Source organism: Sander lucioperca, chromosome 1 (genome assembly GCF_008315115.2).
Source record: "Sander lucioperca isolate FBNREF2018 chromosome 1, SLUC_FBN_1.2, whole genome shotgun sequence".
In the NCBI taxonomy this organism is placed as follows: domain Eukaryota; kingdom Metazoa; phylum Chordata; class Actinopteri; order Perciformes; family Percidae; genus Sander; species Sander lucioperca.
The window spans coordinates 49,400,718-49,427,956 of record NC_050173.1 but is presented as its reverse complement, the minus strand read 5'-3'; the positions used below and the strand labels follow the sequence as shown (position 1 = coordinate 49,427,956).

At 43.7% G+C, this 27,239-nt stretch overlaps 1 protein-coding gene across 11 annotated transcripts in view; it reads right to left on the bottom strand.

Moving 5' to 3' along the window:
* The window catches only part of tenm2 (teneurin transmembrane protein 2), a 226,685-nt gene that overhangs the window by 10,829 nt on the left and 188,617 nt on the right, over nt 1-27,239 (bottom strand). For 6 of the 11 annotated variants that reach the window (XM_036005167.1, XM_036005147.1, XM_036005154.1 and 3 more), the window contains 20 exons: nt 24,002-24,124; nt 22,510-22,736; nt 21,662-21,857; nt 19,644-19,745; nt 18,604-18,798; nt 16,975-17,175; nt 14,716-14,901; nt 13,721-13,747; nt 9,343-9,489; nt 8,791-9,001; nt 7,860-7,979; nt 6,169-6,430; nt 5,624-5,891; nt 4,285-4,428; nt 3,029-3,278; nt 2,638-2,658; nt 2,316-2,545; nt 1,005-1,159; nt 597-698; nt 125-298 (listed from right to left, as the gene is read on the bottom strand). In XM_036005167.1, coding sequence (XP_035861060.1) covers nt 125-298; nt 597-698; nt 1,005-1,159; nt 2,316-2,545; nt 2,638-2,658; nt 3,029-3,278; nt 4,285-4,428; nt 5,624-5,891; nt 6,169-6,430; nt 7,860-7,979; nt 8,791-9,001; nt 9,343-9,489; nt 13,721-13,747; nt 14,716-14,901; nt 16,975-17,175; nt 18,604-18,798; nt 19,644-19,745; nt 21,662-21,857; nt 22,510-22,736; nt 24,002-24,124 — 3,341 coding nt within the window. The remainder of the gene's footprint in view (nt 1-124; nt 299-596; nt 699-1,004; nt 1,160-2,315; nt 2,546-2,637; nt 2,659-3,028; nt 3,279-4,284; nt 4,429-5,623; nt 5,892-6,168; nt 6,431-7,859; nt 7,980-8,790; nt 9,002-9,342; nt 9,490-13,720; nt 13,748-14,715; nt 14,902-16,974; nt 17,176-18,603; nt 18,799-19,643; nt 19,746-21,661; nt 21,858-22,509; nt 22,737-24,001; nt 24,125-27,239) is intronic. The other 5 variants (XM_036005149.1, XM_036005162.1, XM_036005157.1 and 2 more) reach the window with 3 other exon arrangements.

The following is a 27,239-nucleotide window of genomic DNA, read 5'->3' as shown; positions in this document are numbered from 1 at the left end:
AAAAAGCACCCACACAGCTTGACCAGCTGTGCAGACAGTTTTGCTAGCCAACAAAACAAGTTTAACAAATATATTATAAAAACAACCACACAGCCCAACAACTGTATACAGCTCCCTCTCGTACCTGTCGAACTCTGTTGATCTTTTTCTCATCCGTCTCAGCGATGTAGAGGATGCCGGTGTGGGACAGGGCGATGGCTGTGGCGCTCTCTAGGGCCGCATGTATAGCCAGCTTACTGAGGCTGTAGTCAATACCTGGCACCTGACAATGCATGGGCCGACCTGCGATGATACTGACCTGTAGGCAACAACAGCGAATGTCACATCTATCATCAAAAGAATGCTAATAATTCCACAAACGTGGAGATCAGTGGTTTGCTCTTGAAACAGTGCAGATGAAACTTTCCATAATGAAGTAAGATTCCAGAAAGTACAATATTCCAAGAGCTAATTAATCAGTAATGCCAAACTTAGAAAACTTTATTAGAATATGACATTTTACTCCTAAATAGGCTTTAGTAAGCCTAATTGGGACTAAATCCTGTCAAACCCACCCTAAGGGTTTAGCAAGGGTGATCAAGCCTTAGGGTACAGACCTGGTGGTTCTCAGTGATGCGTAGGATGACATTGTTTTCCAGGACATAGAGAGAGTTGTCCATGGGGTTCACTGCTAAGTCCGTGGGCCACTCGAGACGCACCTAGTAGGCAGAAACAAGTTACACATAAGTTCATATCTATGCTGAGGGAGGCGTTTTGAAAGGATGCCAAGGTTCAGACAAGTCTCTTCTTCATTTTTTTAAGTGACTGCAGTCCTCACTCTCTTTTGATCCATTCATTTATCCATGGACTCTTTAATCCCTCCCTAAATCAGTCTCTCCCTGACCTCCTGGCTGGCGTCTGTCCACACAATCGTCATAGCTCAGCACTCACAGGAGCTGTTAGATGATCATCTATCACACCATCGCCTCTTGTCTCTCCTGTACTTCCCTCCGAAACAGTCATACCTGGCTGACGTCCATGCTGGAGTCACAGCTCAGCGGCCGTACGGTAGTCAGATCGTTGGCCCCCAGCAGAGTGGAGATGATGCCGTTCTGGTCCACCTTACGGATCATGGTGGCGTCCACAAAGTACATCAGCCCATTTTTATCCACTGCGATACCTGTCAAAGCAGAGATGAACACAGTGAGTGACGACTCATAACTCAAACTCTGCGGGGTAACCCGTAGACATTTTAAGTCAATTAAACTTCACTCTTTCCACTGGCTGAAAACGGATAGCAGCCCTGACAGCTGAATTGCTCGATGCTTCATCGAATGAGAGGGAACAAAGTGATGGAAGGGGCATTGAACTGTTAGAGAAAGTGTTAGTTTTGGGATGAGTCATCAGGTTGTGGAGCTGAGCTCATGCTCCTCCCAGAGGGCAATTGTAGACTGCAAGCAGATTCTATAGAAAGGCAAGTGATCTGATGCACTCCACCTCTTTCCTCGGTTTTCCCCTCACTGCTTCCACCTTTCTACCTTTCATTTGTTTTTGCCTTTCTCTCTTTTAGCGTTTACCAGTGGTGCTGCTGTGTCAGCCTCGTCAGTCTAACAGGCAGCAGGCATTCAGACAGGAGTGTTTGGTTGAGGCAACTCTGCCCCAAAATAACTTCTAGACGCACTGAGATACACAACAACAGATGGAGGATACAGTGAAGGGCACTGTGTAAATGAGAGAGAGAGAGAGAGAGAGAGAGAGAGAGAGAGAGAGAGAGAGAGCGAGAGAGAGAGAGAGAGAGAAAGGTAGGGAGAGAAAGACAGAGAAGGAGAGAGGGCAAGATGATGTGTGCTGGCTGACTTTCCCTGAGACAGGTAAGAGGGCATCAGTAGCTCATTGTCTTCTCCTCTCTCTCCCATCTTCTCTCACAAACACTCACACACATATTGTACATATACTTACATCGGCAGTCTCACATGTACACACACTCGTGTCACAGACAGGAAATGTGACAGTGTGACATCCTTGACAGTTTGGTGTCACAATGTTCTAAGATCCAATGATCCACAAAAATAATTCCATTAATAAGTTTAACATTAACCTGATTTATAACCTCCTTCTGTGTCTGTCCTGCTTTAGTTGAGTCACGAGATGAGTACATTGTATAAAAAAAAAAAATTCTATAAATAATATAAAACAGAGAAAAGCGGCAAACCATCACATTTTTAGAAGCAGGAATCAGAGAAAGCCAACATTTTGCTTTATAATTGACTAAAATGATTATTCAATCATCAACATCCTTTGTGATTCATTTTCTAGACTCTTTGCCACTGGCTCACCTTTGGGGCTCATGAGTGTAGCTTCAGTGGCTTTGCTGCCATCCCCACAGCGCTCATCAAAGGGCAGGCACTGCTCCCCAGTCCCCGCCACGACCTCCGCATTGTCCGACAGCAGCCGGCCTCCCGTTAACGATCGAACGCGGTAAATTCTGCGGGAGTTGGTGTCCGAAATGAACAAAGCCCCAGATACTGGATCCACTGCCAGGAAGTACTTATGGGTTGGGTTGTTACTGAGGTGAGAAAGAAAAAATATATAGCTTGATTTTTATATTATAAATATATTTGCTATTGTTGTTGGAATATGCATCATCAAGGATCTTACCTGTGTCTGAAATCTTTGTTCCTTCAAGGGAGAAAGCACAACAAAACAAATGTTAATTCACACAGTCTGTTGAAAGCAACACAAAGCTGGCTGTGGTGTGAACAGCAAAATCTAACCATGGGTAAAAACACCCTGGAGAAATGATATCTAGTACAATGTGTAATTCTACCTCAATCCTACCATTCCCACTGTCTCACCTTATTTTTTCTGTTTCAGGGGAGGACTAAATCCTACATGTTCAATGACTGAAAACATCTAGTATTTCCCTCCTCATCTTCTCCTGCCATCTGACTTTAATCTAACCAGCTCTTCTTGTAACTATTAATATTTTTCCTGCAAAACCAAAACACCTCTAAATCCCAATCTGCTTTCTAATTGATTACTCTTTTACCTTAATTCCAGGATGCCAGTTGTGTTCATAGATGGGTAGACCCTGCGCACAAAGTTGAGATCTCCGACATAAAGGCTGCCATCGATTCCCATTGCCAAGGCGACCGGTGCCAATAGCTTGTTGCCATCTGCCAGGCCGTTACAGCTGGGGCAGGAGATACTGCGCCTCCGTCCGTTTCCCATGATGCTGGTTACTACCGGGGGCTGCTCAGTCACAAAGATGTTCTCACCACTTCCCTTGTGAAGGATGCCTGGACAGGAGAGAGGGTGGAGAGAAACACAGATCCGGGATCATTATTTTCAGTTACAGTATCGTTGGTAGCATTACTGTAACATTGATGTGTACGTACAGTACATGTGTATTAATTTGATCTGTATATATGTGTATTCATTTGTATGTGCTTTTGTTCCCTCTGTCAAAGCACTTTCAAAACTATTGTTTTTAAAGGTGCTATACAAGTAAAGCTATTATTATATTATTGTTATTAGAAGCTGAGAGATTATACAACGATATGATTGGCAATGTCACATTGGTCAAGACTGAAATATCTGATCCTCTGAATGTTCACCTCGCACCACCATGAGGTTAACATTTGTGTGAAAGTGTCAAATGTCTTGACAAATAACAGATGGATTGCCATGAAATTTGGGGCAGACCTTCATGTCCCACTGACGATGAACTGTAATGACTTTGGTAGTAAGTAAAACAGTGTAGCATTGCATCATTCTCGGAAAAAAACTCATTCCACATTACTCTACTGTACAGCAGGCTAACATCAAGTGATGAGGACAAGGGAGGTGTGAATGCATTCTCCCACTTCTAAAAACATCTCCCTGGTTCTCCAGTTTTCAGTGTCCATTCCATTAGTACGTTGATTGTCACAGAAGGTGAACAGGTGCATCTGCCTATTCATTTTTCCATGCTTTTTAGCATTACTGCACATAGTCTAGATAATGGTATACAACAAGAATGACGGCCACCGCCCCAGAGATCCCAAATGAGGGAGTCAAACTAGGTGAGACAACACAAGCTCTTCCTGTGAAAATCCTCACTGAGGTAAAAGGAGGTGCCTAGCAATTCCATGTGAACCACAGGAAGCACAGTTTGGTATACTTCCTCCTCAAGACAATAGCACATTTTGTGAGATATACAGTACTGTAAACCTGCTACACATGGGGGACTGGCTAAATATAAACTAGAAGGAAATACTGGATAAGCCTGTGTGAGGGAATATACAGGTGTTTGTGTGTACGTACCGCTGCGTGTGTTTAGTATATGATGCTTGTCGAGTGACCAGCCGCCCAGACTGGTGGGATCCAGTTCATAGCCTTGCAGAATGGCCGTCCTCTTCTCCCAGAGGATGAGACTGGCACAGGACTCGTACTCATAGCCCACTGACACTACATATAGGAGAGGGGAGAAGCGAGAGAAATAGAGAAAAATGACACAAAAAGAAGTGATGAAAAAAAAAAAGAAAGAACAGAGAATACATAAACATGAAATAAAACAGAGGAAGAGAGGTTATGCAAAGCTTCATAAGAGCAGAACCTCCCAAGTTCATTCAAGTTGTGAAACGTGTGATACACGGAGAAGCTAGTTAGCACCTGCACCAAAAACTGCACTCACACCTGACTAACACTCTCATATGCTGCTAAATTAATTAAAAACCTTGTTAATTGGACAGATTGCCCAGAGGCCCTTTAAACCTACAGGCCTCACATTGGTTTCCGTGGTGAAAACTGCACCAATCATGTACATGTGCTGACAGAGTCTCAGCTGACTTGGCTAAATTTAAAAACAAGGACAATGATTTGGGATGAGGTAGCCTGTTTGTTTACATGTGTATGTATATGCTGTATGTGTGCCTGCATGTGTCTGTTGTTGTGTTACAACTTGTTAAAAGGAAAAGTGTGTTAACACATCGACTCCCACTTGAGTCCCAATGAGAGTGCTGTTGCCAGCACCTTTTCAGCTTCACTGCAAACAATAATGTAGTATACTGTACCTGCGTCTGTATCCACGCCTAGCAAAACATAACCTAATCGTAAACCATGTATGTGCTTTATAATCTTTGAGAAATGTCAAATTACAGTCACTCTAGGAAACTATGGGATCTTTGAGTGAATGTAATTTCCCAAACAGTATGCCCCTCATGATTTTAGTCCACACTGAAGCCCCAGATGTCCACTGCATCTGTGGCCTGACAGCAGTGTTTAGCTGACAGCATCTGTGAGCGACTGTGACAGCAGAATGTAATAGCACTGAGGCTCCCCTGGACTCCTGCTTACTGCTCCAGTAGCTAACTGCTAACTCAACCTGATGGCTAATAACCCTTCACCACAGTTATGGCTGGCTGGCTGAACCACACGCGGCTTCAATGAGAAATAGACGTATAGAAGAAAAAAAGCACTTAACTGTGGATATACTGCGTAGTGGATGGAGGCTGGGTTTCCAGTGTATTATCTCTCCTTCAGGACCACTAATTAGCACTCTCTCCCTCTGTCATAGCCACTCCTGACTTACTGGTAAAGTTTCTACGCCACTGGAAAAAAAACAACCAACACAGCTTCTCTTCCATCCATCCCTTCCACTCACCAACAGCTTCAGAAAGCCCGTAGACCCTCTGCCCATATGCGTCGGTCTTATCCCAGATGTAGGTGTAGGCCAAGTTGGGTGAGGCGTGGAACCACTTCTGGAAGAGGTGGCCCTCCACTGCTACCATCAGGTGAACCTTCAGCAGGCCCATGGACACCACGGCTGGCGTCATGGTCACCTTGAGCAGGGAGCGGTATCCCTGTGTCCTGGAGCTTAGGTAGCACAGCTTTAGGCTTGTGCCAGGCACCTCGATCTGCTCATGCAGCACCTGGAAGACAAAGAGAGGAGATGACAGGAGAGCGGGATTAGGGGGGATTAGACAGAGAGGGAGTAATGGGGGTCACGCTTCCACTGACGGCTGAAGGACAAAAAAGGGAAAAAACAATGGAGGAAATAAAGAAATTGAGGAAGGAGGGAGCGAATGGGGGGAAAAGCTATGGAAGCGAAAGAGAAAGAGCGCTACAGGAGACATATAAGAGAGTGGGTAGAGAGCAAGGGAACCAGAAGGGAGATTAGCCGGCTGCCAGAGGTCAGTGGTACTGCACCTGTGTCTCCGGTATGATGGGTTTCTCCCCTGGCTTGGAGCTGAAGAAGGAGGAGAGAGGGGATGCAATCACAAGAGGGTCAGGCCTGACGAAGCCGCTCAGGTCACAGCCCGGGATCGTGTTCTCTTCTGTCTTAAGCACCAGAGTGTCCATAGCATAAAACTGGCTCCAGGGCAGCCACACGGTGCGCTCCTGGCTCAGGAAGGGGGCACGCTCGAACCGCAGAGTCAGTGATGCACCACCGTTAGCTATCAGGTCAAACCTGGAGAGGTTTGCAAGAAGAGGATGGGAATGAGGTACAGATGGGGACGTGTTGTGATGGACGATCACTGACAGTGTTTGTTTCTTCGAACATAATATGTACTCCACTGCTTTAATTCATCAACAAAAAAACACCTGGAATAGATTTTTCAAAATTATTGCATAATGTTACGCCAGTTTTACAACAAAGACATCTAGACAGGCTGTCTAGACAACAGTTTAAGGTCTGAAATATAAATAGCACAATGTTAGAACACTGATCTCTACGTAGAAGTGATTTTATTAGATGTTCTTCAAATTATGATTAACAGCTGTGGGCTGATGATTGAGATAGAAACAGGTCATGTCCATGTTTGCCATGACAAATGGCCAGAGCTTTGTACGTGTCTGGAACTGCTGCGGCCAAGAGCCTCAAATAACTTGAAGAAAATAGCACTCATCAAAACTAAACAAGGTCAGACAGGGACATCAGAACATGTTCATTCAAGTCACAAGTCTGTGAAACTGGTGGGTAACTGCCTCTGAAATACAAGGTTAATTGAATGTTACTAGAAGTTCAGATGCTCCAGCGTCAGCTCGGCCTAACTGGAAGGAAATGCTGCAAAGAAAGCACTGATAAAGGGAGGAGACGGGGACAGGAAACACAGAAACTGCACATTTAATAAGTGGAGGTCGGTCTAAAGAACCAATAAATCACATTTTGAAATAACATGTTACAGATGTCAGCCATACTTAAATTCAATATAACTTGCAGGGGGAAAATTGGACAGACAAGTCAAATTAAAGCAGCCTAAAACTCTCCGGATACTGGAATTCCTGCAGGAGAAATGGAAAGACATGTCAGGTGAGTTAACCTAATGTGTTTGGAAGGTGGCTTTTAAAGCAAAGAACTGTTTTTCATTTTTTGCCTTAAACATTTCTTAGATGGCCCTATCATTTGGTTTCACATATTGGACCATTTGTAAAATGATACAGTCGGACATTAAACCTTATTAATCATGAAAACAAGTCTTACTTCCAGTAATTGTTCTTAAACATTTGACTGGTACACTATATTGCATTATATATAGTGTTTTTATATTATTGTATCTTTCACATTTTCCCTCATTTCCTTTTCATTTCATTGTTATTAATATATTTTCACTAAGGATATTGAGTTTTGACTCTCAGTTGTGTTGTTGTAAATTCATTTGCTCTGCTCTTATTTGAAATCCCCTTTCTTTGCTGTATCTAATTATCTGTGGCTGCAACAGGCCCAGTTTCCTCACAGGATCATTCATGGTTTCTAATCTAATCTAATCTAATCTAATTTTATCTAATCTAATCTAATCTCATCTAATCTAATCTAATCTAATCTAATCTAATCTAATCATACAGCCTATGTGGTGAGGTAGTTTCAGCAAGGAGTGCTTGGTAGCTGTTGTACATACATTCCATCCTGCCGTGTCAGCGTGTATCCGTAGTGGGGATAGTTGACAAAAGACACGTTCACCCCCACCAGAGGGGTTCCATCTGTAGTCAACACTTGACCCCGGATTAGAGATGCCAAACTGGAAGAAGATAGAAGAGACAGAGTGAGAGAGCGATAGTCAATATATCAACCCAATCTTCTTAACCATCAATCATCTGATTTATTAATCTCACCATCTTTCAATCATCCAATTTTCCCATTCATTTATTGCTCTGGTCTTCCACCACTCATTAATTAGAAACAATCAGCAAACCCCGCCATCAACATTAGCTCACGTCAATCATGTAAACAAACCATAACAAAATAGATGGATATGTGCGTATGTTTGTGTATGACTGTGTGAGTGAGTGAGTAGCTGCGCCTCACAGAGTGATGCACATAGAATAACAATTAAACGTACAGCACCATTTTGATGAGCCATTTCCTTTGAAACATCTGATGTCGGCATGTGTATGCAGAGGAGGATCAGCACCATGGACAGCGCTAAATATAAATCTACGGGGAATCTAGGCTCGGCCTGCTTTGGCTCTGGGATTGGTTAAGGTCTTGGATGTCTCTGTGAACCATTCTAAAGTCTATTTGATATTTTTGTGTAACTGAATCTAAAGTTAGTCTAGTTTTCATGGCATAGATTTATTCACATAAAATGTGAACTTCTAAGAGCATCTAACCGGTAATATTCTCTGACAAGCAATCTCACAGGCACAAACAACCTTTTTTTTATTATTATTGGCAAACATGAATTATGAGAATTAAAGACAGTGAAATAAAACCCTGCATTCCTGCATTAATTGCTATCTAGCATATGTCAAATATACAGTATGTCCGAAAACTAAGTGCTAATACTAATCTGTGTTTGTAGCCTGTGTATGTGTGTTTCCCCACCATACCTCGAGTTGAACGGGTTTTCCCCAGGGAGGATATGGGTGCTGTCCCGTCCCACGAGCATCTTGACGCGGTCGTAGAAGGAGCGGACGCGGGGCTGGGACATGGGGCTCTGCTGGATGACTAGGAGAGGGTCCCGGGAGCCCCGACACAGCGGGCTGTTCTGACAGGGACTCTGGATGCAGCAGTCTGGGTCCATGCAGTCTGTTAGTCCATCTGAGAGATAGAGAAAGAGCAATGATGAGGTGGTTGTGTAAGACTGGCAAAGACTGCAAAGAACTACCCCTACTTCTTATATTATTGATTTCATATTTTGATAATCTTTTGATTCTTTCACAGTTCTTTCAAAGTTTAATTTTGGCATTCATAGTGAGGACTCCTCTCATGAGCCTTCTATCTTAATTCTGTTTCTTGTTTTAAGTCATTATTTTTCTCAATCATTATTCCCTTCACAAGCAATTTGTTTTCTACTTCTTTTTTACAAGAGGCATTCTTAAGTAAGGGCTGCACTTATAACAGTCCCCCCCCCCAATCTTCTCCTGGTCCTCCCAGTTCACCTCCTTCGTTGTCCTTGTTGTCGGCGCAGGAGGTCTCCATGGCAACACTGCAGCCAGGGCCCCTCCAGCCTGTCTGACACTCACAATGCCAACTCTGCTGTCCCATGGTGCACTGGCCGTTCCCGTTACACAGGTTGGGACAGCCGTCTGCGAGGAGAGGACAGGAGGAGAGAGGGGGAGGAAGGTGAGAAAGAAGGAAAAGGGGGAGGGAGGGATGATGGGAGCGAAGCAGGGTGATGCTTGCTTGTTTCATCGTCAATTATACACACATGAACACGCACATTGTCACACACACACACACACACACACACACACACACACACACACACACACACACACACAAGCTCATATGGTTATGATAGACCAATGAGTCTCACTCAATTTAATAAGCACGTGGTAGCATACTGTAAGTATTGATTGTTCAAGAATCAATTTAATTCAGCACGTCAATTTTCATGCACACCTTCCCATCCATATGTCTCTACACCTTCGGGGTGGCTGCTAACGCGCATGTGAGTGTGTGTGTGTGGGGGGAACAGATCTCTTGATTCACTTACTTAATAGAGCCCCACCCGCTCATCACACTCTCTCTCTCTTGCAGTCTTTCTCGCTCTTACTTATGATTCAGTGTAGGTAATGGGATTCTGACGGCCTGAGAGTAATGCTTTCTCATGAGAGAATGGGATTATGTTCGATAGAGTGTGTGTGTGTGTGTGTGTGTGTGTGTGTGTGCGTGTGTGTGCAGTGGCAGTCTATGAACTAATAAACCTTCACTTTAGGTTATGCAAAAAGCTCTACCAGAATCTGAGGCCCTGGAGCCAAGAAAGTTCTGTAACTAGCATGGCAAGGCCACCATCAAGTCAAGAGTGACTTTAAGGCAAGGGAAAGCAGACATTTTAAGGGCGTCTGGATAAGAAAATGTGCAATTATAGAGGGCAGTAGCATCTTATCAAAGTTATATCTGGTAATAACTCTTGGTTGTTTTTGTAATGGTAAAGAAAATTTAAAGGAATAGTGTGATATTTTGGGAAATACTGTTATTCGCTTTTTGCACAGCTTACTTTAGAATAAAGACTGGAAACAGCTTACAAATGAACATGTTATATCTAGTCTGTTTAAACTGTACGAAAATGTGTTTGTTTTTATGGGGGTTATGTGCGGAACTATTTCTTGGCTGGGAGCAGTGACTTCCTTCCAGAGTCTTGTTGGTTCCAGGAGACTCTGGGAAATGAGTTTGCCCAAACAAGAAAAAGTCCCACACATAACCCCCTGTAAGACCGAGGCCAGGCTAGCTCTTTCCCCTTTATGCTAAGCTAAGCTAACTGGCTGCTGACTCCAGCTTCATATTGAACGGACAGTGGTATCAATCTTTTCATATACTATATACTCTTGGTAAGTGTATTCCCCAAAATACTATTCCCTTAAGTTTATTACTATATCAAAATAATTCCACTAAATTGGGTTCAAATAAGAACATCTGCTAAATGCCAACAGATACATACTTTTGTTTCTGAAAGCTCACTATGGCATTTCTATATTCCATTTAATAGTTTGCATTCATGCTGAGACGATGTTACCCATCAATGTCTTTTTCAAAAAGGCCTTTGACTCCTGGCCTGTCTAATTTTCCCATATCGTTATAAATCATACCTTTCGAGCTCTAACACAAGTCTGTGTGCCTGCCACATTTAACAGGGAGATTGGGGGGGAAAAAAACATGATGACACACAATGACAATGTTTTCTCCAGAAGCACAAAGAGCCTCAAACAAACTTGTCACAGTGATTTCCTCTTTTATAAATGAAGGAGCAGTATGCGACACTCTTAAGTCTACCCACGGGATATGGAGGCAGAGTTGACTGATAAAACAATACGTGCATGCACGCAAAGGCACTTACTCAAAAAACACACACACACACACACACACACACACACACACACACACACACACACACACATAGCATGACGCACCCTAGAGATATGACCTGACATTTCCCACTCAGTAGCAGTGTGCTGACACAGAGTGAGGAAGGACAAAATAACCCAGTAAGAGATTATGAATATGAAATGCTTTTCATTGAGTCCTGCTCAGTAGATTAATGAACATATTTTCACTCAAGTTGCACTGTAGGATTTTGCCCTCTAACAAATCGCTGCATCAATAAAGCCATGCATTATGAATACAAATAGTGCAATCTAAACCGTGGCAGCAGCTAAATTAACAGGCATTTCTCCTCGATTGGCATTTTATCATATGTCTCAACCACCAGGCGATGAGGGAAAGTCAACAGAGGACTTTGAGAAAGAGTGCATCATCTTAGTTGAATTCCTAAGAAGAGGGGGTGGGGGTGGAGGCAGAGGAGCTTAACCACGTTTTCAGCTTAACAAGAGGAATCAAATCAAAGGTTTTTATCTTTAATTATTACCATTTTCTGCATCAGGGGACTGCTCTTGACGCTGTATTAACAGTCAGGCTGGAATAGTATTGAGCTCAGGGAACAAAGGCAGTTAGCAGTGATTGCCTGTTAAATGGAGTTGCCATTTAAAGCAGCCAAATACTTATGAAGCACCAGGACAGGACAATCCATAGCGGGCATTGATCGGCTTGCCTGGGCAGGCCGACACAAGACTCCTCTCTCTTTAATGCCAGGGCCCAGTCGATACCCCTTCATACTAACTAGAATAAAGTGGGATTTCAAAAACTATTAAGTCCACCCTCCCCACTAATGTACTTGGACTCTGATGAAATCCCCTTAAAAAGGAGAAGAAATTGCCTTGGGTTATGGGTCAGCACACTCACACTCTTGTGTGGTGTGTGTAGGCGTTGGGGTATATGACTGGATAGAGAAAGATACCAGCATTAGACCTCGAGGAAGAAGTGAGAAAGAAAGACAGACAGAGATAGAGAAAGATTGAGAACGTAGTGGATAAAAGAAACTGAAGTCAAGACTTTGTGCTAAAAAGTTCCACCATTCTCTCCTTTCCCCCCTGCTTCCAGCTCTGTCTCCTCTAAAGGTCATAAAATAAAGGCCATAAATCCAAGACCACTGCTTATAGATGGAGCAGATAACTCTGCACTTCCTCGGATAAATCTCCACTCATCTACTCCTCCTATTCTTAATAAGCTATCCTGGAAATGATATTGATAACTCTAGCCCACGTGTTCTGTGACCTGTCTTTCTGCTTCCCTTTGGCTCCATCTGTTCTTCTTTACTCTCCCTCTCTGTCTTGCTCCCTCTTTAACCCTGCGATTTACCTTTTCTCTGGGCTGGCTCTTCATAAAACAATGAGAGCTATTCCATTAAGCGTAGAGGGTGAGAGGACACTCTCAACAGTGCTTCGGGGACCTGTACTGTCAGGCAATCTGCGCCGCTCTGTGTAACCCGACAGAGGTTCAGCTGCGGGGCTATCTATTAAGCATTCTTGCCGTGCGTGTGAGACAACTCACCCTAGACCTGCACCCTTCTCTGTTTGCGTCGATGTCTTAACCTTAGCCATGATTCTGTTTATCTTTGTGTGATCTGACTAAACTGTTCATTATTTCTTTTTTTCTAGGCTTAGGTTGGAGGGAATGGGTTTGATGAAAAGATAGAAAATCTGGAATTAATACTGTATGCTCGCTGAGTCACACACACACACACACACACACACACACACACACACACACACACACACACACACACACACACACACACACATACACACACACACACATACACACACATACACACACACACACACACACACACACACACACACACACACACACACACACACACACACACACACACACACACAAAATAAATGCATTAGCCGCTCTACCATGGCCACAACTGTTGCCACAAATACCCAAATGTAAACACACACTCAACAGTTCTGTATTTTGTGACACCACATTAAGGCCTCGCATCAGTGGCCTATGAAATTCACCAATTACCTTAAAGGTTCTTTACGGCTTTCATCATTTTCTCCTTGTGTGAAGCAGCTGTGTTTACGCAATACATGACTAGCATACATGAGCAGAGTTATGTGTTTGTTGTTCCCACATTAAAAAATATATGGAGAAGATCACGCTCACACGCATGCACATCCACACATTCACAGCACAGCCCCTCAACACTGCTGATACCACACTAGGCTCTACTGTACCCCACAACACATCTAGGCTCAATGACAGCTAGCCCCCACTGTGTAGTGCACTGCTGTAAATGGGAGTGCGCTACATGTAGGGGAGCTATCATTGAGGCTGGCGCCCTAATCTACGGACAGATAGCACCACAGAGTCTATAGAGCCAAGCCAGGCCAAAACCCACAAATGCAGCAGCTAGCTTCTACCACCACAGTCTAAGAAACAAAACACCAGAGTCAGATACGGTACCTGCTTTGTCAACCATGCTCCCATGGTCTGCAGTGGGAGAAAATGTGCAAAAGGTAAGAGATGGGGAGAGTATATATATATATATATATATATATATATATATATATTATTATTATTTTTTTAAATTAAATGCAAGCAACATCATGCAGAGCTGAAATGAACAGGCAAGCTGAGATAAGCTAACACCGACAGTGTCTGGTGCTAGTGAAGTGTGCTTTGCGCCAAGCTGAGGCCTGACAACTCTTTCATCTTGGGCTGATGCTGCAGTCAAAGCTGCCCTACTTTCTGATGGGGGGAAATGGGGATATCATAAACTGTTATTCCCCTGTGCATATATATATATGTGTTGGCATGTGTGTGGGTACGTGTATATATGTGTTGCAATGCTGTATGTGATTTGGTGTTTATTTGTGTGTGTGTGTGTGTGTGTGTGTGTGTGTATCAGATTGCAATCACAGTGCTTGTGGTGACAAGAAAATGAGACTTTGTCTCAAAGCTCTGTGGGTGAATCAAAGGAATCTGGCACTCATCCATCCAAAGTGACAATATGAGACAGTGATTGACTGACATAAAAAGGCACACTCTCACACACACACTAGCACAACTGTGTGCATAGCACACGCGCGCACATAAAATGTGAGAGAGATATTTTTTGATCACAGTGATGTGAGGAGTTTTAACTTTGATCTCGTAACTTTGGTGTTTCAAAGGCCAAAGTAACTAACACTCCTGGGTCTGCAGTTGCGAGGCAGCCCAAAAACGGCTAAATCGTGCTCTTTCTGAATCCAACCACCTCCACTTCTAGGTTTGCTCCTCTCCTCTCTGTTCCCCCAGCTTTTACATCGGTCTCCCTTTTGCCTCCACTTCTCATTTCGAGATTCCTTTAGGAATTCCTAAAGGAGCTGCCAGTTTAGTCTGACTGGGTGCTGGTGTTCCTGTTGACATGCATCAAACACACACCTCCCAAATGCACACACATACACGGAGGCACTTACCGATGGTGCAGTGCTCTCCGTTCCAGCCCTGGTGACACTGGCACTTGCCGTCCTTGCAGGTTCCATGTTTGATGCAGAGCGGGTTGCACACACGCTGGTCACAGCCTGCACCGGTCCAGCCCTCCTCACAGCGGCAAGCTCCACCCATACACACTCCATGGGTCCCACAGTCGACTGAGCACACCTCTGAAGGAAGAGAGAAAGATTTGGGTCACACACATTATTTCTGGACTCAAAAGCTGATGGTTATTGTAGGATTGTATTTATTGTATTTATATTATTGTATTTATACATGTGCACTCTTAAACAATGGGAGATATTGCCCAGTAAGCACTGATTTGGTAGTAAAAGGATGTCTAAATGAGTTTTTTATACATATATCTGTTGTTTCAGCAGCATCAAAATGGCTATATTTCAACGTGAAACAAGTCCTAACTACATGTGGAAATACAGTTATTATATTACCACGAAAACAATGGTAATATGTAACTAGCAGGTGTAAAAAAATGTTCACTTTTAAACCTAAGTTTTAACCTGCAAATCAAAACATCTGTTCTATGTTTGACTTCATCCCCTGTGACAGTCAGTTACAATGTCAAATTACCCAAGTGCAGGAAAAAAACAAGTGCCCAAAGCAGCAAAACAATCAAACCTGCACTAAACTAAATACAATTATCCGCTATACAATAAAATCAGTGATTTTATTTTTGTGAAGACACGTTTTATTTCCTCAGCTTCCATTACAGTCACTGTTTGGGAGGCTCGATGTTGCAGGCAGCGACGGTGCATGTGGTGAGATGTGACAATCCCCCGCTCATGTGCTCAGGACCCCCGGTGTGCGTGGGAATGTAGTATGTACAGATGTACAGCTTTGATATAAACTTGCTGAGGGATCCTGCAGCGTGGAACAATGTTGTCTTTATTAAAGTTAAGCATTGCTGCTCTCATAACAAATGCTGGAGCTCTGTTATTGATCCTGAGACGGGGAAGCGTTGTGAGCCTGACATGTTGGAGGTTGCTGTCTCTCTCACAGTAGTGGCGTTAACAGCTTTATTTTATTGAGATAAAGAATCGTGGAAGTTGAGTATTTTATTATAAAAAGGCATTTAAACAGGAACCCAGCTACTTTTACAAGCAATATCTATCTTGTGTTTTTACTCCATCCAGGAGGTGCAGCTGGGAATTATGAGCGTCATGCACAGGAAGTGACTCCAGGCTCCTTTCATTTTCTTCTTCCCCCCACAAAGACTTTATTAACTGTATATGTCACTTTCCACAAAGCAAACTCACCTCCTACATTCATGTAGTCATTGAGTTTAAGAAACATACAATGTTATACAATAGGCATTTCATTATCTCTATTCTAAAATCACTTTATTGGCTTCACAGGGCAAGACAGAATCAATTTCAGAAATCTTATATATCTTATAAAGGCCATAACTGATGTTAACATTAACATCGGGTGTGGAGGCTTTTACTCTGGCCTTACGCTCTGGAACAAACAGCCTGATGACCTGAGATCTATCACAACAGTGTTGTTTAAATGTACAATTAAATGCTATTCTATTGTCTAAGGCTTATGATTAGTAGCTGTGTGTGTGTGTGTGTGTGTGTGTGTGTGTGTGTGTGTATGTGTGTTTGTGTGTTTGTGTGTTTGTTTGCCTGTGGGCTGGATGCGGGGGTTTGTTATGTGTTTGCTGGTGTTGTTTGTGGGTGGTTATTCTTCATTTTTTTTTTCTTTTGTTGTTGTAGCTGTTTTTTATTTATTACATTCTTTTGAACATGCTACATGTTGTTACTTTTATGTAAAGCCCATTGTAATGAAATGTGCTACACAAATAAAAGTGCCTTGCATTGCCCATTTTGGATTTTGAGCATTACCCTGATAATCGTAAAAAGCTGTCATAGCCATACTGTCCCTGGCAGTCTATTGAGAGAGATGATTTTTATATAGCTTTGACAGTAAAACTTGTCACAGTTTGTTCCTGTGTGCTCCAATTTGGCATAGACAATGCAACAGTTGCTGTATCTGAGAAAGTTGTATTGTTTGTGGTTTTGTAGATTTCATTCAAACACAGTTTGAAAACCCAAGCTGTATAAAATAAAATGGTAAACTAATCATCCATGTATCCTTGGGGACCACAAAATATGTTGGAACAATGTGTAGTTGGTCTTTTCTCCTAACTATAACACCTCCAATCTCCATATTTACTCTGCCTTTCTGCAGCCCAAGCAGCTCTGCAGCCGTTCAGTTCTTACCCATAGAGCAGTCAGGTCCCATCCAGTTGGGGTCACAGCTGCACAGCCCAGTGTCTGGTATGAAGGCCCCGTGACCGTGGCACTGGTCTGGGCACTGGGCCCTGGGCAGCTCACAGTGGAGCCCTCCCCAGCCTGGCTTACAGTGGCACTCCCCATTCACACAGATGCCATTGTTGGAACACGTCGGATCCAGGCAATCCACTGCATTTAACCAGAGACACACCAATGTGGAAGGAGAACACAGGGAGAAACAAAATGAACAAAAACACAAGCTAGCTAAATATCCCATCTGAGCTGATGTTAGAGAAAAATGAAATATTATGAGTTTGAAAAAAAGAAAGACATCTGACAAAAGACATATTTTCATTCTTTGTGTACACAAAATGATAATGAAACAAAAGTATTACCAGACATTACTAAGGCAATTAAAGCTCACAATAATGAATAGCTGAGTCTATAATTGGGGCATAGCAGCAAATGTGTTCCACTCTGGATGAGCAGCGAGTCTCACTAACACATTATTCGGCGTGAGCGTTTCGCCTGCGTGTGTGAGTGTGCGTATGCATTAGTGTGTATGCACTAATACATGGAGGACAATCTGACACTGTCAGTCTGCCAGGTTGACAGGCAGCTCTGAGTCCGAGCAGTGAGTGAAAACCAATTTGACAAATTACCTCCTCCCGGCAAAGAGCCCACCCACCCGCCCCTCTCTGTCCCGGTCGCTCCCACTTTCTCTCCCTCTCTCTCTCTCTTCTCGTCCTCTTTGTCTAACACCTCTCTTACCCCTCCTTCCCCCTCCTCTGGCATGATTGACCCCTTCACACCCCTATGCACACACACGTTCATAAAAAGCACACGCTCGCACATAACCTCGGCCCTCCGTTTCTGTTTGCCTGGCAGATCACAGTTATCGATTTTCATGTCGCTGGCACTCCAGGTAAATTGTTTGAGGGACTCTGCTGTGATGAATATCAGATTTGAGACCAGAGGAGAAGGGGAAAAAATGAGATGAGAGGGAGAGCAGGAGAAAATGCTGATCTTGTTCTCTGGCCCTGTGTTTTGACTTTCTTTTATCTGTCACTCTACTCCTTTCTTCTCTTTGTCTTTCTTTCCCTCTCCTCATCGTCACCTTTGGCGCACTGCTCTCTCTTTTCTCCCTCCTTTTTCCAATTTTCTCTTTCTTCATACATATTCACCTCTCACCTGCCCTGACTCGCCCTCCATCTCTTATCCCTCTCTTTTTCTCTCTCTTGCTTCCTATCTTTCTGACGCCCGAGAATGTGGCGGCCTGATCCTTCTTAACAAGGATCAATAGAAGCAATTTCATCCCTTAATAAAATCTCTGATGTGTTTGGCTGGTATCATACTTCATCTGTATATATGGAGAGAACGGACACTCGGTCAGATTAAGATTATGCTATGATGAGCTGTCTAACTGGAGTTACTGTAGGAGTGTGTGTGTGAGTCTGTGGATGTGTGAGGTGTGTTTGTTGCGGTGCAAACATTCATGTTTCTCTCAGAAATAATCACACTGACTCGTCGAAAAACCCACGTGCGGGCAGAAAAAAACAAACAGCGGACACGCATTAAACCATCCTTGAGGAACACCACACCATTAACTCCTCTCACCCTCTGCACAGCTCTGCCCTTTGTAGCCGATGGAGCACACACAGTTGCCATCAGTGCAGGTGCCGTGGCCGCCACAAAGAGGGTCGATGCACTGCGTGACGGGGACATCACACTCGGGTCCCTTCCAGCCGCTGTAACACACACAGGAGCCCTTGTCGTATTGGCCGTTGCCGCTGCACAGCACTGGGCACGCCGCTGGAAGAACGGAGAAAGAAAGAGGGGGAGAGATTAAACTAATGCTGGACGATATGGAGAAAATCAAATATCACAATATTTTTGACCATATACATCGATGCCAACATTGCTGCAATTTTGTAGGGTTAACTATTGGTGCTTTCACAAAATATTTACACAATGACATTTTAGATAAATAATCATCAATATCGGTATATAATGACTGAATAAAGTGAGTAAAGGAAAATAACAGAACAGCTAGAACAGTCTGGTAAATTCGGAAAATGACATCACTTTACTGTAATGCAGCCTGTAAAACTATGAAAAGACAACACTTGTGTTATATCACGATATCCAAAATTGAAGACGATATCTAGCCTCATATATCAATGTCGATATATTGCCCAGCCCTAAATTAAACCATGTGTATGAGAAAAGGAAAAGAAACAATTAGCAGACTTTTTTAGAGATTCTCAAAGCAGTGAAAAGACATGACGCCCACCCACACCCACTCGCCCAGCCAACACTTCGGTGCAGGAGGGTGAATAGAGTGGTTAAGGTGCTGGAGAGTGGCAGTGACATGGAGAGTAATTACAGGCAGAGGTAACTAAACTATTCATCAAAGCTGTCTATCCCAGGTGAGCACAGAGCCAGGGAGACGTTAGCTGGGGGAGCTGCCATTCATCATCAGTCATCTCGTCTCGGCTCCACCTAAGGCCTTGCGCCATCTTTACAGCTCCTAATCCTCTCTGCTAGCTGCATGGAGCCCAAACGTGCCGGCTGCTCGTCTAATTAGACGGTGGAAACGACAGATTTTTTTCTTTTTTTTTTTCGACAGAAGAAACACATTTGCATGCAGCTAATACCTTTGGAGCAGTCCATGCCGTGGAATCCTGGGAAGCAATGGCACACACCAGAATTACACTCTCCGTTACCATGGCAATTGCGCGGGCACTCTTGCACTGAATCTGCGAAGAAGACAAAGTGAGACAGAGAGAGGGAACGAGGGGAGGGGTGAGAGAGTTTGATGGCGAGCATCAAAGCATTCGATCAAAATCATTGTCACCATTCATTCTTTGAGATACTACAAATGGAGTCAAGGCGCTCAGGGTCTCACAGTCACACCGACATCAAAAGCAAGTGCCCTCTGCCAAGGTTCCTTGCATTCCTTTTCATTGCATTTTTCATAGTGTGGGGAGAATGCATTTTGAATCAGACATTCCTCGAGACGCCATTACCCATTTATCATTTCTCTGCACACTGTAACAGAAAATAACAATGTCTCCCTGCTTTACACCAACAGTCCCAACAACCCTTCCTCTTCCCTATATTCTGCTATTTCCCCCCTTGTTTTGGTTGTTTACTCTTCACTCTGGCCTCACCAAGGCCTTTAATACTTCATCCAGGTGTAGTTGGTTGGTGCAATTAGGCAGATTTTAGCCGGACTCCATGTGTGTGTTTCTGGCTGTGTGCATACATGACTTCAGTGCTCCATCCACCTTTTAGTGCCTCTTAACCCACTTACAAGAAGAGAGCAGTTTGGTGGGAAGAAATAGGGTCGATGCTAATGATAAGGAGGCCTTTTGGACTTTAATTCGTCCCTTCCTCCTTCGTTCATGCTTTTTCCAGCTTCCACTCTCCTTACTCAGAGCATGACTCAGCCTCACTGCCTTCCGCTCAAATACTTTTCTGTCCCTAGCCATTTCCCCCTAAGCCCCCATGCCTCCCTCTTACCCTAAAGCCACCTTCTCTTTCACTCCCCTCTTCAGCTCCTCCTTCTCCCGTCCTTCACTCCACTTCACTCCATTCTGGTTTTGCCCCCACCATCATGTCTCTCCTCCAGCTCCCTCTCTCACTACTCACTCTAATTCTGCCCTCAGCGCCTCTGCCTCGCCCTCTCCCTCCCCCTCTCCCTCTCTCCACTACTCTTACTGCTGAAAGCACTACCACCAGATACTGACAGTGAAGGATTCTTTCACTCGGCTTGACTCTTTCTATCCATCCCCCTTGTTCTCACACTCATGTCTCCAACACAACTGAAATTATTTGGGGCACTGTTTCAGGTCCTAAAAACATCCGATTTACAGGGTTGCAGTGGTATTTGTTCATGCACAAACACCACGGACGTGATTCTGGTATAATAAGTTGTGTTTGTTTTTGAATGCATACTGTCAATTTATGCTATGTTTTGGCAAACACAAATCTTTATACTCACTAGGCGGTCCTGCCTACTTGACAATGCTGCTATAGTTGTGTTGCTAGTGGCAACGTTGTGCACATGCTGCTGGTGAGTGATTTTTGCACCCTGTGAATGTGTAAAGTCTTTGACAAATATAGATAAATAATAAAATCTGACTAAAATGCTATGTCCCTCTTAAAGGGAAACTCCACCAATTTTACACATGTGATATTTAGTTAGAGTTAGAAAGAAGTGAGTTTACCAACCTCTGTAGTCCGCTCCTCATCACTGCTTGAGGATAGCGGCTCGAGGCTACATTAATCACTACCAGCAAAACGCAACTGAATCTATGACAAAACTGTCAGCAGTCGAGTTGCATTGTGGGTAATGTAGGGACCAGGTTTGGAGAACAAAGAAGATTGTGTGGAATAACAAAGACAATATAGTTTCTGCTGCATCCATTTTTGTTCTTAAAAAACAACTGTCCATCATGAGTCTGACAATGTTATACTGCAGGAGTGCAATGCTAAATCGGTGGAGTGCTCTTTTAAATCAGTGTCACTGGTAACAAATAGCTTCATCTCCAGACTCTTTCCATATCCTAAATGCTGATGCTTAATCTCATTTTGCCTCCCAACCTGCCTCTCCCTCCTTCACCTCTTTCCCTCCCTCCACCCATAACTACAAATGCTGACTGTGTCTCACCCATGATGTTTGTGCTGAAGGAAACTGTCTCTCTCTCCCGACCGTCGTTGTAGAAGGCCAGGTGCCAGGCACCGGCGTCCAGGTACTGGACAAACACCGCCTCATTGAGGACCACAGTTTGGATGCTCCTCCTCTCCCGTGGAGACTCGACCACGCTCCACTTCTCCTTCCCGTCCAGGCGCTCCATATAGTCATACTGCAGGAGAGAGAAAGTGTGGGGTAAAATCTATGATTCAACTATGAAGTGCTGCGGTGGCACTTTTTAGACTTTGAAAAATGACCAATAGTTGTATATGCTGGAAGATTTAAAGTTGAGGGAAGTAAGCGTGACTGGAAATTGCCAAGGAAGCATGAAGAATGCAACAGAGAGATCCTTGAGGGCTGTCATTCTTTTTGGGTCGTCCGGAAACACTGCAGGAAGCGTTGTTATTTTTTACTGCTGCAGAGTGGCCACAACGTCATGGTCTTTACCAGCTGAAGTCAAGTCGGGCAGTGAAACACTTATCTCGATGCAATTATCCCATTCTACAAATCAAATCTGCTGTTAATTGAGTAGTCTCTAATTAATAAGAGGCAGTAAAAGTTACATTACTGTCAAATTTAATTAAGTGTAAATCTTAGACTAAATGAGTTTTTTCAAACAACTATTATAATGAATCACAAATTAATTTTAAGATGTCCCATGACATAAGCAAGTTTTTCTTAATACATTTCTTCATTTTAGCTGATCAATATGAAGATAATGTGTTCCTCGTGAATACAATTATAATTCTGTGATTAGCCTATTACCCTTAAGGTGTTGAAGATGTAGAATCTCGAACTTGCTTGCACTTGGTGGCAGATTTTACCTGTGCGTGGGAAGGAGGCAGGCCCTTGCGGATGTACACTCCGAACAGGGCGTCCTTGCCGAGGGAGATGTTGAACTTGAGGAACTGGGGTTGGCCGAGGTGGAGCAGGGACCTCCAAAACACTCCTGGAGGAACTTCTTGGGTCACCCGCCTCCCGACCTCAATGCTGCCCATGTCTATACTGCTGTTCCGGCCTGCCCACGGGCCTGGAGCGAGGGGAAAAGAAACTACATAATCTGTGATTATAGGCATCGATTGTCAGAGTCAATAGTTAATCATCACAGTTAACTGGAAATAAGCTGCTATAAAAATTCATAGCCATTGAATAGTAGAGGACGAGCACCATTAGCTCTGCAAACTGCGTGCCCAAAGTTTATGTTAAAATTAGTGTTTTTTTCATGTGACGGTGGAATGCAAAACAATGCTTTTGTGTCAAAGCCTGCAAGACTGTGGACTTTGTTGTCTGGGCTAAAATGAGAGAGAGGGCTGATAGCACTGCAGGGTAGAGCTTTCCAAGCAGACACACAGACAGGCACGGACACACACACAGAAACACACAGCATCCTGCAATCAGGTCAGTCATCTAACAGCAGATTATTGGGGCCCAGGCAGAAATAAGACTGAATGTGTGTGTGTGTGTGTGTGCGTTTGTGTGCAGAAAAGCGAAGAAATAAAAGTAACAATGAGAAGAACAGCAGCAGCATCTGGCCTAGACGGCTGGGGAACACAACACAACAGTCCTCTCATTAATACTGAATACAGACACAGAGCAGCAGCCCACATGTACCTATAGTGCACGCTGTGTGTGTTACAGAGCGAGATCGAGCGAGTGAAAGAAGAATAGATAGAAAACCGCATGGGGGACGCAAAAGAGAAGGGGGGGGGGTTGTGCAGTTGGTGTTTTAGCCTTCTTCTGACTGAGACGATAAACCTAGCTCGACACAAGTCTCAGAGGAGCTGTTAAACAGCACATACTGATAGCACGGCTTATACTGTGTCATGAATTATCAAAATATTTTCGTTGGTGTGAGTCTGTTTGGATGGTGCTAAGCTATATCTTTCTTGTTTTCAACAAATACAACAATGTGTTAGTCTGTCCTTCAATACTTTCTGACTTTCCTACCCTGTCTGTGGCACTCAGCCCCGAGCCAATTTAATCCTACTGAAGACAGTAATCATTATAAAAAATGATTTAAAAGAAACATATGGCTTTACTTCAGAAGTAAGTACTGCATTTGTTGGGGACTATTTTCAGCAGTGGATTAATACACATTTGGCATGCTGGGGAGTATTTACAGCACCAGGATTTGAGTCAAAATAAACTAAAGTGCCCATGTTGTGCCTCATGATGAAAGAACATGTTACTCACTGATGTATCTGTAATAGCTTTTTGGACAACAATGGAGCTTTACGGCAAAGAGACGTTTTGCCTTGTCACTCTACATGCAGTGTACGGACTCTTATGTGGGGGTGTGTGTGCTGTAGTTCATACCTCTGCCTCCAGAGGGCAGCGTGGCCACATCACTGTTGACAGGCAAGCCCGCTCCCAGTCCGTTGTTTAACACAGGGCCTTCGGATGGCTTTAGCTGCCATGTCAAACCCAGCAAGTTGATCGCTGCACACAAAGGGGTGGAGAGAGAGAGAGAGAAGAGGAGCGAGGGAGTGTGAGGACATATGACTTGAACGATGGGTTGTCTACAAGCCTGGTATAAATAAAAAGGCCACACTTGAAAGCTCATCGGGCAAAAGAAATACAGGAGGCCAAACCTCTAGGTCTGATCTGTTATTTCTATGCCAACCCATGCAGCTTTTATTGAACACTGCTTTTATACTTGTGTTAATGTGTATCAATCAGAAAAACTGTTAAAGTTGCAGGTAACCTACAGCACAAAAACTGAGGCGAGTCTTACAAAACAAACAATTAAAAAAACATAAGGATGCTTTTTTTCTTTTGCTTTCTTTACCTCAACCTCTCACAGTCTTCGTTCAACCTGACAGCATCTCCTGCTTTTATTTGGAAGCCTTTACACCATCTCGCAGAGAGCAAGTGACAGATTGCTCTCTGAAGACATTGCTCTATGACTCTCCTATCCCTTCTCCTCTTCTTTTGTCCTCTGTTGTGTTATTCTGTGCTGGTGGTAGAAGACTGCTCCAGCGTGTTCGCTCTTCACTTTGTCAGTTACTCTCCCTGTATCTCTTCCCTCCTTAGCCTGCTGCCAAGCGTCGCCTCCCTCTCCAAAAAACAGGATAGAGGAAACAGCACAAAAAACAAAAAACAAAAAACAAAACAACTGATGCACAAAAGTAGAAGTTTTTTTGTTCGGTGACAGGTATGTTTGAGTGTTGTAAATGATTGGTTTAACGGTTTTAAACACTCGTGAGTAGAAATACGGGAGATGCATCGTTTGCTCATGTCTGAATATTTAAAATATGTTATAGAAAAGGCCCAATGCACCTGCAGTGTTGTGTATATTGAAGGCTGTGATGTGAGTTCTGAGGATGCACATGGCGTGAATGCGTGATTGTGTACAATGCATTATGTAGGTGTTATTGCATGCCTCTCAGCGTTGGCCTCATCCCCCCACATGAGCTTTATTACACCTGCATCTGAAGCCTGGGAATCAATTTCCCTCTTGTCAAATTCTATCTCCACTTGCCCAGTTTTTGCACACACAGGGATGAGTGTAAAAGTTGCAAGAAAAGGAGATGCGGCTTTAGGAATTGCTGTCAGGGCAGACTTATTCTCACCCCCGATGTCCCATCTCTCAGCCCCAGCCCCCCCACCCCCCACCCTCTATCCGTTTCTTTGTTTCTTTCTTTTTATGCTTCCTCTCTTTCACGCTTTCTTCCCTCCCTCGCTCCTGGTCAAAGGAAAGCGCTGACACCTCGGCTGCTGCACGGCCTCCACTGTCAGCTCTTTTTTATTTTTCATGGGGGGGCTGGTATAGAGAACAAGAGAGACGGCGTGAGGGAGGGAGAGGAGCAGAGAAACTACAGTGTCCTTCCTTCCCCTGTCTCTTCCCTCTTATATCCACCTCTTGCCCTTGCCTCTCTCATCACGCTGACCTTCATTCCTCTCCCTCTTTTCCTTCTAATGCCCCCTTTTTTCTTTGTCTTTTCTTCTTATCTTTGCCTGTCCTTCCTCGTAGATAACGTAGACATGCCTCCGTGCACGCATTGAGGCGCACGCACACGCAAAGATGCTATCACGGGAAGCAGTCGATGGAAAGATTACCTATTGAATAAGCAGGAGACAGTAAGCAATAGTGAGTCTATTGTGACGGTGCTCTCAATCTAGGTCATCCCCAAGAACACATCAGGCAGCCCTATAGTTAGTTTACTGTGTACATCTGTTCACTGTGTGTGTCTGTGTGTGTGTGTGTGTGTGTGTGTGTGTGTGTGTGTGTGTGTGTGTTTGAGGGTCGGTGCACATGTGGTTTTCCCGAATGAGATTTTCTTTCCTCTTTTTTTTTTTTCCTGTGGTTGGTTGCGAAAGCTTGACCAATAGATGGCACTCTTACTCCTTACTCCCAGAAGCCAATGCTTTGTCAACAGGTTTCTTTGCAGCAACACAAAGAGCAGGAGAGACGGAGAGGGAGAGAAAGACAGAGACAAAGAGAGACACTTGTTATCATTCTCTTTACAAGCACCATCCCTCATTTTAACAACACTTCTAACTTTGTTAGGGTGTAATTTTAGCCAAAACGAAACTGCTGAAATTGACTTATTTAGCTTTGTGTTGCCATAATTTTGAGCATTTTCTTGTCGCATCATAATTGCAGTAATTACTGTTTTCAAGCTGCATTGGAAGACTTTATTAAATGCCATGTCAGTAAAGCCTATCTAAATTGAGTTTGACTGACAGACACAAGGAGAAAAAGAGAGATTGTCTGACTTGGGCTGCGTTCCTTTTTTAATCTCTGTCTTCTCACATGCACACACACATGGAAAGATCACAGAAAAACAGGTTTAACAAGCAAATGAGTTGGATTAAAAATAGATCTGTTGCTTCAAGAGGTTTTTATGTAATCTCAATGCATAATTCAGAGAGGCAAAGTGCTTGCCATATCATCTGCAAAAGACAACATCTGAAACAGCGGCGGCAGCACACGTGATCTAGTGACAAAATAAGAAGAAGAAAGAAAAAAGGACAGACCGATGGATAGGGGGAAAATTGAGATGAAAAGAAGGAGGTGGTGGCTGGGCTCGGAGACGGAGGTCAGGAGCTCTTGAAGAAATCGTGCCGAACCTCGGCAGAGAGAAGAGAGGAACAGAGAGAATACTGGAGGACAGCGAGAACTGAGAGAATATTAAAGAACATATCAAATCCCCTGAGGATAAAGGAAAAAGAGCAGGAAAACAGGCTGCAGATGATGTTGTGAAGGAAGAGATGAATAAGGGGCCCCCCACAGATGGAATGAGGGAGGGAGAAAAGGATGGCAAGTGGAAAGATTTAAGGGATGAGCGGCCCTGTATTCGTTGACTGGTTGGGTAAGAAAAGATGGTCGTGATTTATCCTTTGACAGTAAGTGGTTCTCAACACAGGCAGTCAGACAGAAATACAATGCTCATGTGCTCAACGTGTGTTTTTGGGAAATATTTATACGTCTCAGAGTTAAAGGGTGCAAATGGATTTCTGCATGAGCGGGGGAAAAAGAGAGAGCAGCAGAGATGGAGAAAGGTGACTTTGTGGCAGACTGTCGCACTGAGTGTCCCCTGACTGGAAAATA